The following is a 13,841-nucleotide window of genomic DNA, read 5'->3' on the forward strand; positions in this document are numbered from 1 at the left end:
GGGAAGCAAGAGACAGAGTAGGAGGGACAGAGAAGAGAGGGAGGGAGGGAGAGAAAGAGACAGGGGGACAGGGACAGAAACAGAAACAGAGAGAGACTGGCAAACAGACATTAAACAAATAGTGTGGATAAATTACCCAGCTTGTCTAAGACATGTGGAATGGTCCTGAAACCTACAGGTAAGACACTGCTGTTTATGAGAGCTAGTGAAAAATCAAAGCCGTGATTCCTTTCTAAGAACTGAGGGCAGCCCATATTTGGGGGAAGGTCTTCAGAGATCAAGACCAGAATCTCCCACCCTCCCTTTATAAATACTCTGAAAGCCAGTGGCAGTGACCCTGTCTAAAATCCAGGGGCTAGGAGCTAGGGGCTAGGAGCTAGAGTATGCATGAAAATTCACCCTGGTGACAACTCCAGTCTGCGAGCATCAGAGTGCCTGCGGTTGGATGCAGGGTGACAGAATCTGTGTGGGTCCATCGCGAGTCATCCTCCCTCCCTCCTTCCCGCCCCACCGCCGCTGCCACCAGCCTAGCTCCTCTGGGTTCGGGCCTCGTGCGTCACCAGCGCAGGCGGGGACAGAGGGGAGGGGGGCGCCTCAAGGTGAGGGCACCGCGCTGCCTTAAGAAGCCGCGCGCCCCCGCCACAGCTCAGAGCTTGTGGCGCTGTGCGCTGGCTGGACGTTCGGGCATAGACTCGGTGTCCCGCTCCCGCTGAGCACCGCTGCTCCTACCACTCGGTGCGAGCTCTCAGCCGCCTGTGCCCCGAAAGGTGGTCAGAGGAAAGGCGGCGAGCCCCGAGGGATCGGTCCTCGGCTCCTGTGGCGCGAAGCCTTCAGCAGCAACAGGTAAGCTGCGGGGTTCAGCTCCGCTCCGGGTCTTAGGTCTTAGCAAGTCCCCGATCCCAACTGGTCCCCTACCCCAAGCGCCAGGACACCCCTCTGCCAAGGCTAGAAGGTTACTAAGGTGGCGGTCGGTCAGCTAGGGCTCTCAGGTGGTCCTTGCGTATCCCTGCACTTTCTCTCCTGTGCCCTCTTCCTCTCCCTAATTTTCTTGTTTTCTTTCCTGCGTTCTTGCATCTCAACCTCTTTTCTTATTCTATTTAGCTCTTTCTTTCTCCATCTCTCCATTTCCCCCACCCGTTTCCTACTGTCCCCTACTCTCACCTATTCTCCCCTTTCCCCCCTCTCTCCCACTCTTAAGATTCTATTTGTTCTTTCTTGGTTCTTCTTCCAAACCCGACTCACTTTTCTATATGTCTCTCATTTCCCTTCTCTCTCTTTCTACCTCTCCAGGTATCTCCCTCTCTCCCTCTGTCCCTGTCTTTGCTCTTCCCAGCCTTCATCCCACCCTTCCACCATACAGATTGATAGCCTGCTGGAGAATATAGTAAAATTTGGAGACCATGGTGAATTTTGGTCATGGGGCAGGGTAACAGGTATCTATCCACCTTGTATGTTCCAGTCACCACTGCACTGTTGAGAAACTGCGTTTGAACCTATAAAGCCCTTGGGGCTAAGGCAGCAACTGGTTTCCATGGAAAGATAAAGCCAGCAGAAAAGGTACAGCAGATAAAGATCCAGCTAGAAGAAAACTAAGGTGGTGGTGGTCTCTCAGGAAGGTTGCTGAGGGACAGAGATGTGTGCCCCTTGAAGGGGGCAGAAAAAGAGTTTGGCAGTAGTAGTACTGGGGTGCTGAGAATAAGAGGCAGAGATGAACCAGAGTGCATATCTAGAGATACTTGAGGATTAGAGACTAGGAGAAGGAAAGGTGAGGCAAGACACAGAACTCAGGTACTGAGAACAGCAGTATGGGAAGACAGGAAGAGATACAGAGAAGCGTAGAGAAAGAGCAGGCACACAGGTGTTGGTGTGAGACCCAAGGAAATGAGGAGCGCACACAGCTATGGGGTAAATTCATGTGAAAAAATACACAGAGACTGAGAGACAGTGAGAGACAGAGAAATGAGAAAGGGAAAGAGAGGGAGGGGGAAGGAGACAGGGAGAGAGAGAGGCGGGGGAGGATTATCAGACAGAGAACAGCCACAACCAGACATAGACTGACTATACATGCTAGTGGGGAATTGAAAAACAGACCTGAGAGTTAAGGATGAGACAATGTCCATGGGAACAGGGGCATACACTCTGTACAGAGGAAAAGTGCCCCAGTAAAACATTAAAAGGAGAATTCTAGATGCAAAGGCAGGCAGGAACAGAGTGCAAGTGCATGTGTCACTGAGACAGACATGTCAGCGAGATAGAAGAAAAACCCAAGAGACATTGGAGGGGACATGCTGAGGGAGTGCTCACTGCTAACAGGAAAGACAAGCAAGACAAAGCATGTGTTACACAGAAGAGACCCCAGCAGTGAGACCCCCAAGAATTAGAAAAAGAGCCAGAGAAACTGCTCTGATAGGGGTCAGGACTGCACAGGGATCTGAGAAAGGGGTCCTGCAGCAATCCTGCTGGACTCCGAAGCCTGTCTCTGCAAGGCACTAACCCTAGCCACATGTTTCTCTCGTCCTCAATCTAGATCGTGTGCGGTATCATTGCCCACCAGTCCAAACACAAAGCTGGACCTTCTGTCGTGCCTGTCTGACTTCACCATGCCACCCAGCTGCACTAACAGTACTCAAGAGAACAATGGCAGTCGAATATGCCTCCCCCTCTCCAAGATGCCTATTAGTGTAGCTCACGGCATCATTCGCTCCGTTGTGCTGCTCATCATCCTTGGTGTAGCCTTTCTGGGTAACGTAGTGCTGGGTTATGTATTGCACCGTAAGCCAAACTTGCTGCAGGTGACCAACCGGTTCATATTTAACCTGCTTGTCACTGACCTGCTGCAGGTTGCTCTCGTGGCCCCCTGGGTGGTGTCCACTGCCATTCCTTTCTTCTGGCCTCTCAACATCCACTTCTGCACTGCCCTGGTTAGCCTCACCCACTTATTTGCCTTTGCTAGTGTCAATACCATTGTGGTGGTGTCAATTGATCGTTACCTGACCATCATCCACCCTCTTTCCTACCCATCCAAGATGACCAACCGACGTAGTTATATTCTCCTCTATGGCACCTGGATTGCAGCCTTCCTGCAGAGCACACCTCCACTCTATGGCTGGGGCCACGCTACTTTTGATGACCGTAATGCCTTCTGTTCCATGATCTGGGGAGCCAGCCCTGCCTATACGGTTGTCAGTGTGGTATCCTTCCTCGTTATTCCACTGGGTGTTATGATTGCCTGCTATTCTGTAGTGTTCGGTGCAGCCCGGAGGCAGCAAGCTCTCCTGTATAAGGCCAAGAGCCACCGCCTGGAGGTGAGAGTCAAGGACTCTGTGGTGCATGAGAATGAACAGGGAGCAAAGAAGAGGGATGAGTTCCAGGACAAGAATGAGTTCCAGGGTCAAGATGGAGGTGGTCAGGCCGAGGCTAAGGGAAGCAGCTACATGGAAGAGAGTCCCATGGTAGCCGAGAGCAGCAGCCAGAAGACCGGAAAAGGAAGCCTGGATTTCAATGCAGGTATCACAGAGGGCAAGGACAGTGACGAGGTCAGCAATGGCAGCATGGAGGGGCTGGAAGTCATCACTGAATTTCAGGCTAGCAGTGCAAAGGCAGACACCAGCTGCATAGATGTCAATCAGTGCAACATTGACGTGGGCGAAGATGATGTAGAGTTTGGCATGGATGAAATTCATTTCAACGACGATGTTGAGGCGATGCGCATTCCAGAGAGCAGTCCACCCAGTCGTCGAAACAGCACCAGCGACCCACCTTTGCCTCCATGCTATGAGTGCAAAGCTGCTAGAGTGATCTTCATCATCATTTTTACTTATGTGCTATCTCTGGGGCCCTACTGCTTTCTAGCAGTACTGGCTGTGTGGGTGGATATCGATACCCAGGTACCCCAGTGGGTGATCACCATAATAATCTGGCTTTTTTTCCTGCAGTGTTGCATCCACCCATATGTCTATGGCTATATGCACAAGAGCATCAAGAAGGAAATCCAGGAGGTACTGAAGAAGTTAATCTGTAAGAAAAGCCCCCCTGTAGAAGATAGCCACCCTGACCTTCATGAAACGGAAGCTGGCACAGAGGGAGGTATTGAAGGCAAGGCTGTCCCCTCTCATGATTCAGCTACTTCACCTTAAAGTTAACAGTAAGGCAAACTTTAATTGTACACAAAAGCAGAACACAAGAGCAGCTTTCTTTTCAGCGCTCCGCTCACAATCTCATTAGTGCCAGTGCTTACCATTTCAGGCAAAGGGGTTTCGCGCACATCCTTTCCCACCACAAGGCAGATAAATAAAAGGAAGAAGTAGGGACTTGGATCTTTCCTGAAAAGTATAAGCCTGTCAAAGCACGGACTTTAGGATCCCCACCAAATATATATACAGATGTACACATATTAGGCTCTAAATTTCCCAAAGCAAGGACTATCTGGTTTGGAACTGTTCTTGGTATTCTGCCTGTCTCCCCAGAGCTATGACATGTCAGCTTTAGCTCTGAATAAAAGGAAAAGCAATGCCTACGGACATAAGGACTATTTGGCCTTCAGGTCAGGAACTCATGGGCTAGGGCTACATATTGTGTGCAGCTGAAAGAAAAGAAATTGACCAAATCAAGCAAAGCTAGGTGGATGGATCACCAAATGAGCAGATTTCGGTACCAGAGAGTCCCACAGTATGGTGCAAAGACTGTACTGCAAGCTGCAACAAAGGTGGATTACGCAGATAGACTGTAAAGAAAGCTTCATAGGTCTTCAAAAGGGATCCAGAAAAGGGCAAACCTGAAATGAGGAGATAGGGCAAAAGAAGAAATGGAGAAATAAGGCATATCCACGGAGCTAAACAACTGTGTGTTTCTTTCTTTCTCTCTCTCTCTTCTCTCCTTCTCCACCTTCCCCTACCCTGCTACATGGGCAGGGACTGACCACTGTGCAAATGGAAAAAAGGACAATTGATACAAATGTTTTCTGTCTCCTATTTGAATAACAGCAGGAAAGAAATCAGGCCACTATTTTACTATTTCCCTTTTGTCTCTAGACCTCTGACAGCCACTGTTTTATTTTCTTTTATTTCTAACTGATTTTTTTTATTAAAAAGTATTTCCAGGTTTCAAGAAGAAAGGAAGAAAGAAGAAAGACGGAGAGATAGGGGGAAAATTCAAGTATGAATGGCCAAAGTTCTAGAAAACTCACACTGCCAATAAATTTTATATCAAGAAGTCTCTTTTATCTCTGTACCATAATAAACATGAAGTAGGTTTTCCATATGAGGATAGATATGTACATGCATAGATGTCTTTTCAACCTGTGGCTCTCTCTAAAACTTGTAAATTCTCTGTACAAATGCAGGGGAGAATATAAATGTCAGGAATGATGTTTTATTTTTTTCCTTCTCACAGATTCCAGCATGAGCTTCTCAAGGGAAGAGAGGTAAACGGTTGTGAATTGTGAGGGTGTGGGATTACCATATTCAGAATGCAGGAGAGTTGATACAACCAAATAGTATTGAAATGGCCTGTCAGATTAGTATATTCACGAGAAGTTTATCGACTTCCACTTCACTAATTTAGGACTTGTGATAACCTCAGACAAGGCACTGTATCTAAAGTTAACCCTCACACTTCCCTTCATTTTAACACTCTCACTACTTAACTGTGTTTCTATTTTTTTTTTCTTATTACTCTAGGCCTCTGAAGGCCCCATATTACTCCCAAGGTTAGGCATCTGAGGAGGCAGAAACATGTGCTGGAAACAACAAACTGTAGCCTAAGACCCATAAAGAACAGGCACCGTGCCAATAAAATATGGCTTCTTCCTCTATGGCAAATGTTTAATGTGCACACTAGCACAGTTAGTCTATAAGCCACAAAACAGGTTAGAGAAAGATACATGAAAAAGTAAATATACTGAACTTGGCTACTGCCAGGTCACTGGCAAGTTCATTGCTTTTTGGTAAATAGGGTAAGAATCCTCAAAGAACATGAAGGCTGCCAATAGAAGTTAGGTTTCCATCATTGCCTCCCTAAGCCTCCATATCTTAGCAGTATACACACTAAGGGGAAACCACAGCAATGTGTACACTTAAGAAGGTCTGCTGTGTGATTAATATCTGTCTTTCTTTGACTCTAAAAGAGACAAAAACAAGATTGGTTTTAGTTTGCTGTTTCAGACGTGAGTGGATTTCCCCATTTTCATTAGTTATAACTTTATTGAAAATTGAGTACTTTTGTCTTGTATCAGTGATGTGTTCTCTTGTGGTATTTCTTCTACTGTAAGCTCTAACTGTATATAAAATTTGTTCTTGGAGATAAGGTGCTAGAGATTAGATTGTGTGTGTTTGTGGCTAGTGTCTTCAGTAAAATGAGTGATGTGTGTGTACATGTGAAGTTAGTTAACAAAATGCATGCAGTATCCTATATGTGACCCACAATCTGGTCACTTTTTGAAGTAGAACATAGTACATTAATTTACCTTTAAAAGTGTATACTACAGGATATGTAACATGGCTCCACAATGGTATGCAGGAAGAGGTGCCTTTCATTCCTTACATCCCTGGTACATGACAAGCAAGAACTTATTCTGGTACAGCTGGGAATAGATGTGAACTAAATTATCATCTTGGCTGAAGTCCTCACCGGCAGTTCTCCACCCCACTGGCACTGGTATGCCTGTTTTCTTCAATACATAGATAGATCTCAAAATCAAAGACAAGTCCTTCCCCCATAAAAGGGCAAGAACCCCAGGGCAGGCTATTGGAGTCTTGATAGCAGGAGGATTTTAAAAGAGTACTGCAGTTTCAAGACCTAAACAGGAACCAGTACCTGACTGGGAAGTTAATCAGACTTACATTTAGCTGATCCATAGTTGGTCATCCCTGCCTTCCTAGAGAAGTGGCAAGACCCAGAAGAAGGCTGCTCTGTTTTGTTTTTGTTGTTTTCCTCTTTGGCTGACTCAGATGAGATGCAGCATTAATAAAGAAACAGTGAGAATTCGGGGGGTGGGTGGGGGGAGGGCAGGGATTGAAGCTCAGGTGTTTGAAGAGTTACAGTTGTAGAACAAATATATTTGCAGAAGAACTCAGATTATTTTATTATATTTTGAAAACAAAAGTATTACAAGAGGATATAATTTATATATATTCTCAATAAATCATTTCTAAAACTGCCTTTAATACCAAATTTCACGTGCTATTTTGAGACTGAGAACAATAGGATGAGTGCACTCAGTCAATAAGACAGTTCTCTTTAGTACTTTCCATTTTAAATCTAAAATTTTCCTTTTAAAACAAAAGATTTGTAATTTAAAAGTGCCTTTTCAAAGGATTTTCCAAACTATAGTCCTGGGGCCAAGTTCCCATTGGCACAACTTACCTTCAGGTGCACAAATGGGTCGGAATTTATTGTCCACCTGTCAGCGAGAAGAGAAATCCCTCACACTCAAATCAAATTTAGTAATTGATACTGTTACATAGGCAGGTCGTCCCAGAGACTCTGCTCAAAGTCATGGTTTCATATATTGGTTGATTTTAATTGAATGCATTCTAAACTGGTTGTGATACCTTTAGTGCCAGACAGGAACAACAGACTCCTGCTTAGGGAATGAAGAGAGATTAACATTTGTGGTTTAAGTATTATTAATATTTTTCGTGTTTCTTAAATAGGTGCTGTAAATCTGTTCTTGGTACATTCTTCTGAAATATGCTAAATAAAGTCTCATTTTATGTGTGAATCCAGTTCTTATATTGTGCTCTTTGGGAACAGAGGGAGTTATGGAGACAGAATAAGCAACTCAACTGCATCAAGTTATCTCCATGGGCAACTGCACCCATGTGCATGCATGTGTGCATTCACATATATTACACACAAACCATTTTTCAAAATAAAAATAAAATTACAGGGGTATGGATTATTGACCATTAGAAAGAGTTTGTTGGGAGAGAGGACATTAGTTTTGTCCTGTGTGAATACAAAGGGTGGGTGAATACTTCAAAGTGAATTGGGGTGAGCAGAGAGAAACCATGGATGGAGCCAGATCCTAAAGCTTCTTGAGCTTCACATTCATCCAAAGTCCATGAGATTTGAACAGAAGAGGGCTTTTTAATCTCAAAATAGTAGATTTTACAAATCCTATGTGTTAGAGTGTCCTGCTTACATATCTGTGCATGCCTGGTGCATGTGTGTGCATGTGCACATGCCTGGTGCCCTCAGAGGTCATAAGAGTGCATCCAATCCCCTGGAACTAGAGGTATGGACAGGTATAAGCTGACATGGGGGGGGGCATCAAACTCAGGCCCTCTGCAAGATCAACAAATGCCCTTAACCACTGAGCCATCTTTCCAAGTGGGGTTTCTTTAGTTAATGTTTATACATTAATTATTCACTTTACATCCTGCTCATTGACCCCCTCCTGGTTACCCCCCCCAGCCCACAATTCTCTCTTCATACCCCTCCCCTGGAGCATCCTCTGAGCTTGTGTTTCCCCCCCGCCCCCGTATCTCCCCATCCTGGCACTTCATGACTCTATAAGGCTAGGCTCTTCCTCTCCCACTGAGGCCAGACAAAGCAGCCCAGCTAGAAGAACATATCCCACTTACAGGCAACAGCTTTTGGGATAGCCCCTGCTCCAGTTGTTCAGGACCCACATGAAGAGCAAGCTACACATCTGCTACATATGTACAGGGAGGCCTAGGCCTAGCAGTGTATATTGTTTGTTTTGTGGTTCAGACTCTGAGAGTCCCAAGGGTCCAGGTTAGTTGACTCTGTATGTCTTCCTGTGAAGTTCCTATTCCCTTCAGGACCTTCAATCCTTCCTATTCTTCCATAAGAGTCCCTAAGCTCCATTCACTGTTTGGCTGTGGGGATCAGCATCTATCTGAGTCAGCTGTTGGGTGGAGCCTCTCAGAGGACAGCCACACTAGCTCCTGTCTGCACACCACAGACCCAAGGAGCCTGGACAGGAAGGAGGGCACAAGCAAGGATTCTTGATCCTCTCTTCAAGGTGGAATGGAATGGTCATGGAAGCAGATGGAAGGAGGGACCTGGGTGGGAGAGGTGATCACGAGGAGAGTGGGGGAGATACAAGGGTCAGGTGTGGGGAGGGGCAGGGGGATGGCAGGGTGGTCATGAAAATGAATGGAAATCTTCAGCTGATGGGGGTGGGTGGGTATGGGGGTGTATCTCCAGGAGGTGATGGAGACCTGGGATGGGGAAGTGTCCAAGAATTAATGGGGATGTCCTTAGTGTGTGTCTTAGTCAGGGTTTCTATTCCTGCACAAACATCATGACCAAGAAGCAAGTTGGGGAGGAAAGGGTTTATTCGGCTTACTCTTCCATACTGCTGTTCATCACCAAGGAAGTCAGGACTGGAACTCAAGCAGGTCAGGAAGCAGGAGCTGATGCAGAAGCCATGGAGGGATGTTCCTTACTGGCTTGCTCAGTCTGCTCTCTTATAAAACCAAGACTACCAGCCCAGAGATGGTCCCACCCACAAGGGGCCTTTCCCCCTTGATCACTAATTGAGAAAATGCCTTACAGTTGGATCTGATGGAGGCATTTCCTCAATTTCCTTTCTCTGTGATAACTCCAGCAGTGTCAAGTTGACACAAAACTAGCAGTACAATATGGAGCCTGGGAAGGCTGCTTACTGTGGCCAGGTGAGAACCCCAGTGGAGCAATAGGGTCACCAAACTACCCACAAAACTTTAGACCTCAACCTTATCCTGTCTACAAGAAATGCAGGAATCGGGGATGGAGCAGAGAGTTAGGGAATGGCCAACCAATAACCAGGCCAACCTGAGACCCATCCCATTGATAAGCACCCATCTCTGGTACTATTAATAAGACTCTGTTATGCTTGCAGACAGGAGTGGGGTTTCTTTTAAAAATATAAACAGTATTACCCAGTACCTTAGTCACCTCCACTAGGCTCAAACTTTTGCTTTTTTTCTTTTTAAACGTTTTTAATTTGTGATTTTCACATTATGTATCTCAATCCCACCCATCTCCCCATCTCTTCATATCTACCCTCCACCCTTGTAACCTCCTCCCCAAAATAAAATAAAGTATAAACAAACAAAACAAAGTCTCTTTTTGGAAGTTGCACTGTTCACAGTGTGTCCTGAATTATACCCCTTTGTCCACACAGCTTTACTTATGGATTTTCATTGCATGAGTCTTGGTGTGGTTCAATACCTCTGGCTTCTGCTATCCTATCAATACCAGAGCATCACCAGGACTCCTCTCAGCTATCCTGTTGCTGCTCTGTGTCATGGAGATCCTGCAGCTTTGGATCTGCAGGACTGGCCCCTTCATGAGTTCTAGCAGTTCATAGATGGGGTAGGTGTTGGGATGGGAACAACTCAAAGTCCTAGATCTGGGCATCAGTAGTAGCTGAATTGGTCAGCTCACCAGCTCTCTTGTACCCATCCCACCAGGGTCAGCTCTTCTGCTCTCATTCATGCCCTTGGTGCAGGCACGTGCACGCACACACACACACACACACACACACACACACACACACACACACACACCCCAAGGTGAACTCTACTGTGCTGCCCAGGTGAGGTTTGGTCCAGCTCTTCCAAGTGCTTAAGCCAGTGAGCTCTGCCTAGACCCTTTGACATCAACATAGTACCAGGCCAGCAGCTCAGACCAGGGATGTCCGCATGGCCTTTCATGGTAACATGGACCATGGACATCGACACAGAACCTGCTGCTTATGGGCATGGACCCAGACAGGCCCTTAACAGCAGCATGGGCCAGGATATCACCTTGGCCTCAGGTGACAAGGCAGGCTATTCACATCAGGCTGCTCCTCACTACTTTTGTGTCTCTAGTTCCACCTGTCTTGGAGTGCTCAGACTGTTCAGCTGCTCCTTCTTTCCTATCTCCCCACCACATACTTTCCCATCATCTTGACTCGTGCTGTAAGGGGGCATGAGGTGGGCCCCAGGGTCTCTCCTGACTGCTCACCTGCTGTGCCTACATTGCCTGGCAGGAAGGGAAGCCCTTGCTTTCTTATTTCAGCTCAGGGCATTCCCTTCAGCACCTCTCAGTTGAGCCTGGCCTAATTATCTATGCTCACATCATTCAGTTTAGCCCCATTTCACCAGGGTCAGTAGGACAGGAGAGCAAAAGCATTCTTCTCCAATTCTCAGCTTCATAAAACAGTAATTACTCTGATGCAACCATCACATATGAAAACAGTACACAGATACGATAGGTTAATATGTCTAATATTTAAGAACCCCTACTTCCTCATGAGACAAAATAATTGTCCAATTAGCTTCTCTTCAAATACTCTCATTAGGAACAATGTAAGAAACTACAGGGCTCATAGTGCTGAAGTGACAATATTCATGATCCCATATAAGGAGGCTCAGGATGCTATTCAGCCTCATTTCAATCAAATTAAAGAGCTCTTCTCCAATCAGCTCCAAAACCAAGCTAATAGTGACTTACTCTTCCAAGTTGTTCAAAGATGATTGTCACAAGACCTGTTTTTAATCTTAATCTTTGAATATTGCTCGGGCTATAATGCATTTTTTTCTGAAGGAATATATTTTCCTTTCTAGAAAAAATATCTTCAATGCAAATAAATTGAAGCCCACATGAAACTACCAGACAGATAGCCTGTTAGTAAAAGTGATCCCCAAAGCTCAATACGGCACCATTTAGGTTAAAGGGTTTGAATAATGAATCAGTTCCAATGAGCTTCACAAAGGCAGCTTCTTTGCAGATAGATCTAATTGACCAGCCTAGATTATGAGAAATCTGAAAATGCCAGTTAAGAGATCTTCTGTGGTTTTCTGTGCCCACTCCTCCAACAATTTTGCAATAAGTTTCTGACTCATTTGCCATCAACCATAACATAGACCCTTCTAATTTAGATAAAGGCAGGCTAAGCTACCCAGACAGTAACTTATTTTCTTCCAACTGTCAGCCAATCAACTCCCAATTGTCCTCTCATTCTATCATGTATTCCTTCTCCATTCCAGTCTAGCATCCCTTCCACTGAAGGGTAAAATGAGCCCTTTGACCCCTTGAGCCAGGCACACAAGGACCTTTAGGACAGCTTCAGAATGTTCATAAATTGAAGGATATTTGTGCCTACTATTCAAATATTTTCCCAAATGAGAAACATTTATCAATAAAATTTACCACATGAAATGGAAGATTTTCATGAGTGTTCCTCCAAAACCACAAACAAGACCAAGGAGTATTTGAAATACAAATGTCATTTCTTCAGTCTCTGCAGAGAGTGAAGGAATGACCATCCAGAGATTGCCCCACCTGGAGATCCATCCCATAAACAACCACCAAACCGAGACACTATTGCAGATGCCAACAAGAGCTTGCTGACAGAAACCTGATAAAGCTGTCTCATGAGAGGCTCTGCCAGTGCTTGACAAATATAGAAGTGGATGCTCACAGTCATCCATTAGACAGAGCACAGGGTCCCCAATGAAGGAGCTAGTGAAAGTACCCAAGGAGCTGAAGGGGTCTGAAGCCCCATAGGAGGAACAATAATATGAACTAACCAGTACCCCCAGAGCTCCCAGGGACTAAATCACCAACCAAAGAGTACACATGGTGGGACTCATGGTTCCAGCTGCATATGTAGCAGAGGATGGCCCAGTCAGTCATCAAAGGGAACAGAGGCCCTTGGTCCTGTGAAGGTTCTATGCCCCACTATAGGGGACTGCCAGGGACAGGAAGTGGGAGTGGGTGGGTTGTTGTTGGTGGTGGTGGGGATAGGGGTTTTCAGAGGGTAAACCAGGAAAGGAGATAACATTTGAAATGTAAATAAAGAAAACATCTAATAAAAAAACATAGTACTACTGGAGGATCCAGCAACACCTCTCCTGGGCATATATCCAGAAGATGTCCCAACCGGTAAGAAGGACACATGCTCCACTATGTTCATAGCAGCCTTATTTATAATAGCCAGAAGCTGGAAAGAACCCAGATGCCCCTCAACAGAGGAATGGATACAGAAAATGTGGTACATTTACACAATGGAGTACTACTCAGCTATTAAAAAGAATGAATTTATGAAATTCCTAGGCAAATGGATGGACCTGGAGGGCATCATCCTGAGTGAGTTAACACAATCACAAAGGAACTCACACAATATGTACTCACTGATAAGTGGATATTAGCCCAGAAACTTAGGATACCCAAAATATAAGATACAATTTGCTAAATGCATGAAACTCAAGAAGAACAAAGAAAAAGTGTGAACACCTTGTTCCTTGTTAGAATTGTTAACAAAACACCCATGGAAGGAGTTACAGAGACAAAATTTGGAGCTGTGATGAAAGGATGGACCATCTAGTGATTGCCATATCCAGGGATCCATCCCATAATCAGCTTCCAAATGCTGACACCATTGCATACACTAGCAAGATTTTGCTGAAGGGACCCAGATATAGCTGTCTCTTGTGAGACTATGCCGGGGCCTAGCAAACACAGAAGTGGAAGCTCACAGTCAGCTATTGGATGGATCACAGGGCCCCCAATGGAGGAGCTAGAGAAAGCACCCAAGGAACTAAAGGGGTCTGCAACCCTATAGGTGGAACAACAATATGAACTAACCAGTACCCCGGAGCTCTTGACTCTAGCTGCATATGTATCAAAAGATGGCCTAGTCGGCCATCACTGGAAAGAGAGGCCCATTGGACTTGCAAACTTTATATGCCCCAGTACAGGGGAATGCCAGAGCCAAAAAGGGGGAGTGGGTGGGTAGGGGAGTGGGGGGTGGGTATGGGGGACTTTTGGGATAGCATTGAAAATGTAAATGAGGAAAATACCTAATAAAAATAAAAAAAAAGAATAGAGACAGTATTTGA

General features: G+C 45.5%; 1 protein-coding gene across 1 annotated transcript; it reads left to right on the forward strand.

The window, feature by feature from the left end:
• Positions 1 to 687: 687 nt before the first annotated feature.
• Gpr101 (G protein-coupled receptor 101) lies at positions 688 to 6,963 on the forward strand. Its single transcript, XM_021154018.2, has 2 exons — positions 688 to 843; positions 2,528 to 6,963. The coding sequence occupies exon 2, from the start codon at positions 2,601 to 2,603 to the stop codon at positions 4,134 to 4,136; it is 1,536 nt and encodes a 511-aa protein (XP_021009677.1). The 5' UTR covers positions 688 to 843; positions 2,528 to 2,600; the 3' UTR covers positions 4,137 to 6,963.
• Positions 6,964 to 13,841: the final 6,878 nt, after the last annotated feature.

Source organism: Mus caroli, unplaced genomic scaffold, assembly GCF_978045245.1.
Source record: "Mus caroli unplaced genomic scaffold, Mus_caroli_1 scaffold_5, whole genome shotgun sequence".
In the NCBI taxonomy this organism is placed as follows: domain Eukaryota; kingdom Metazoa; phylum Chordata; class Mammalia; order Rodentia; family Muridae; genus Mus; species Mus caroli.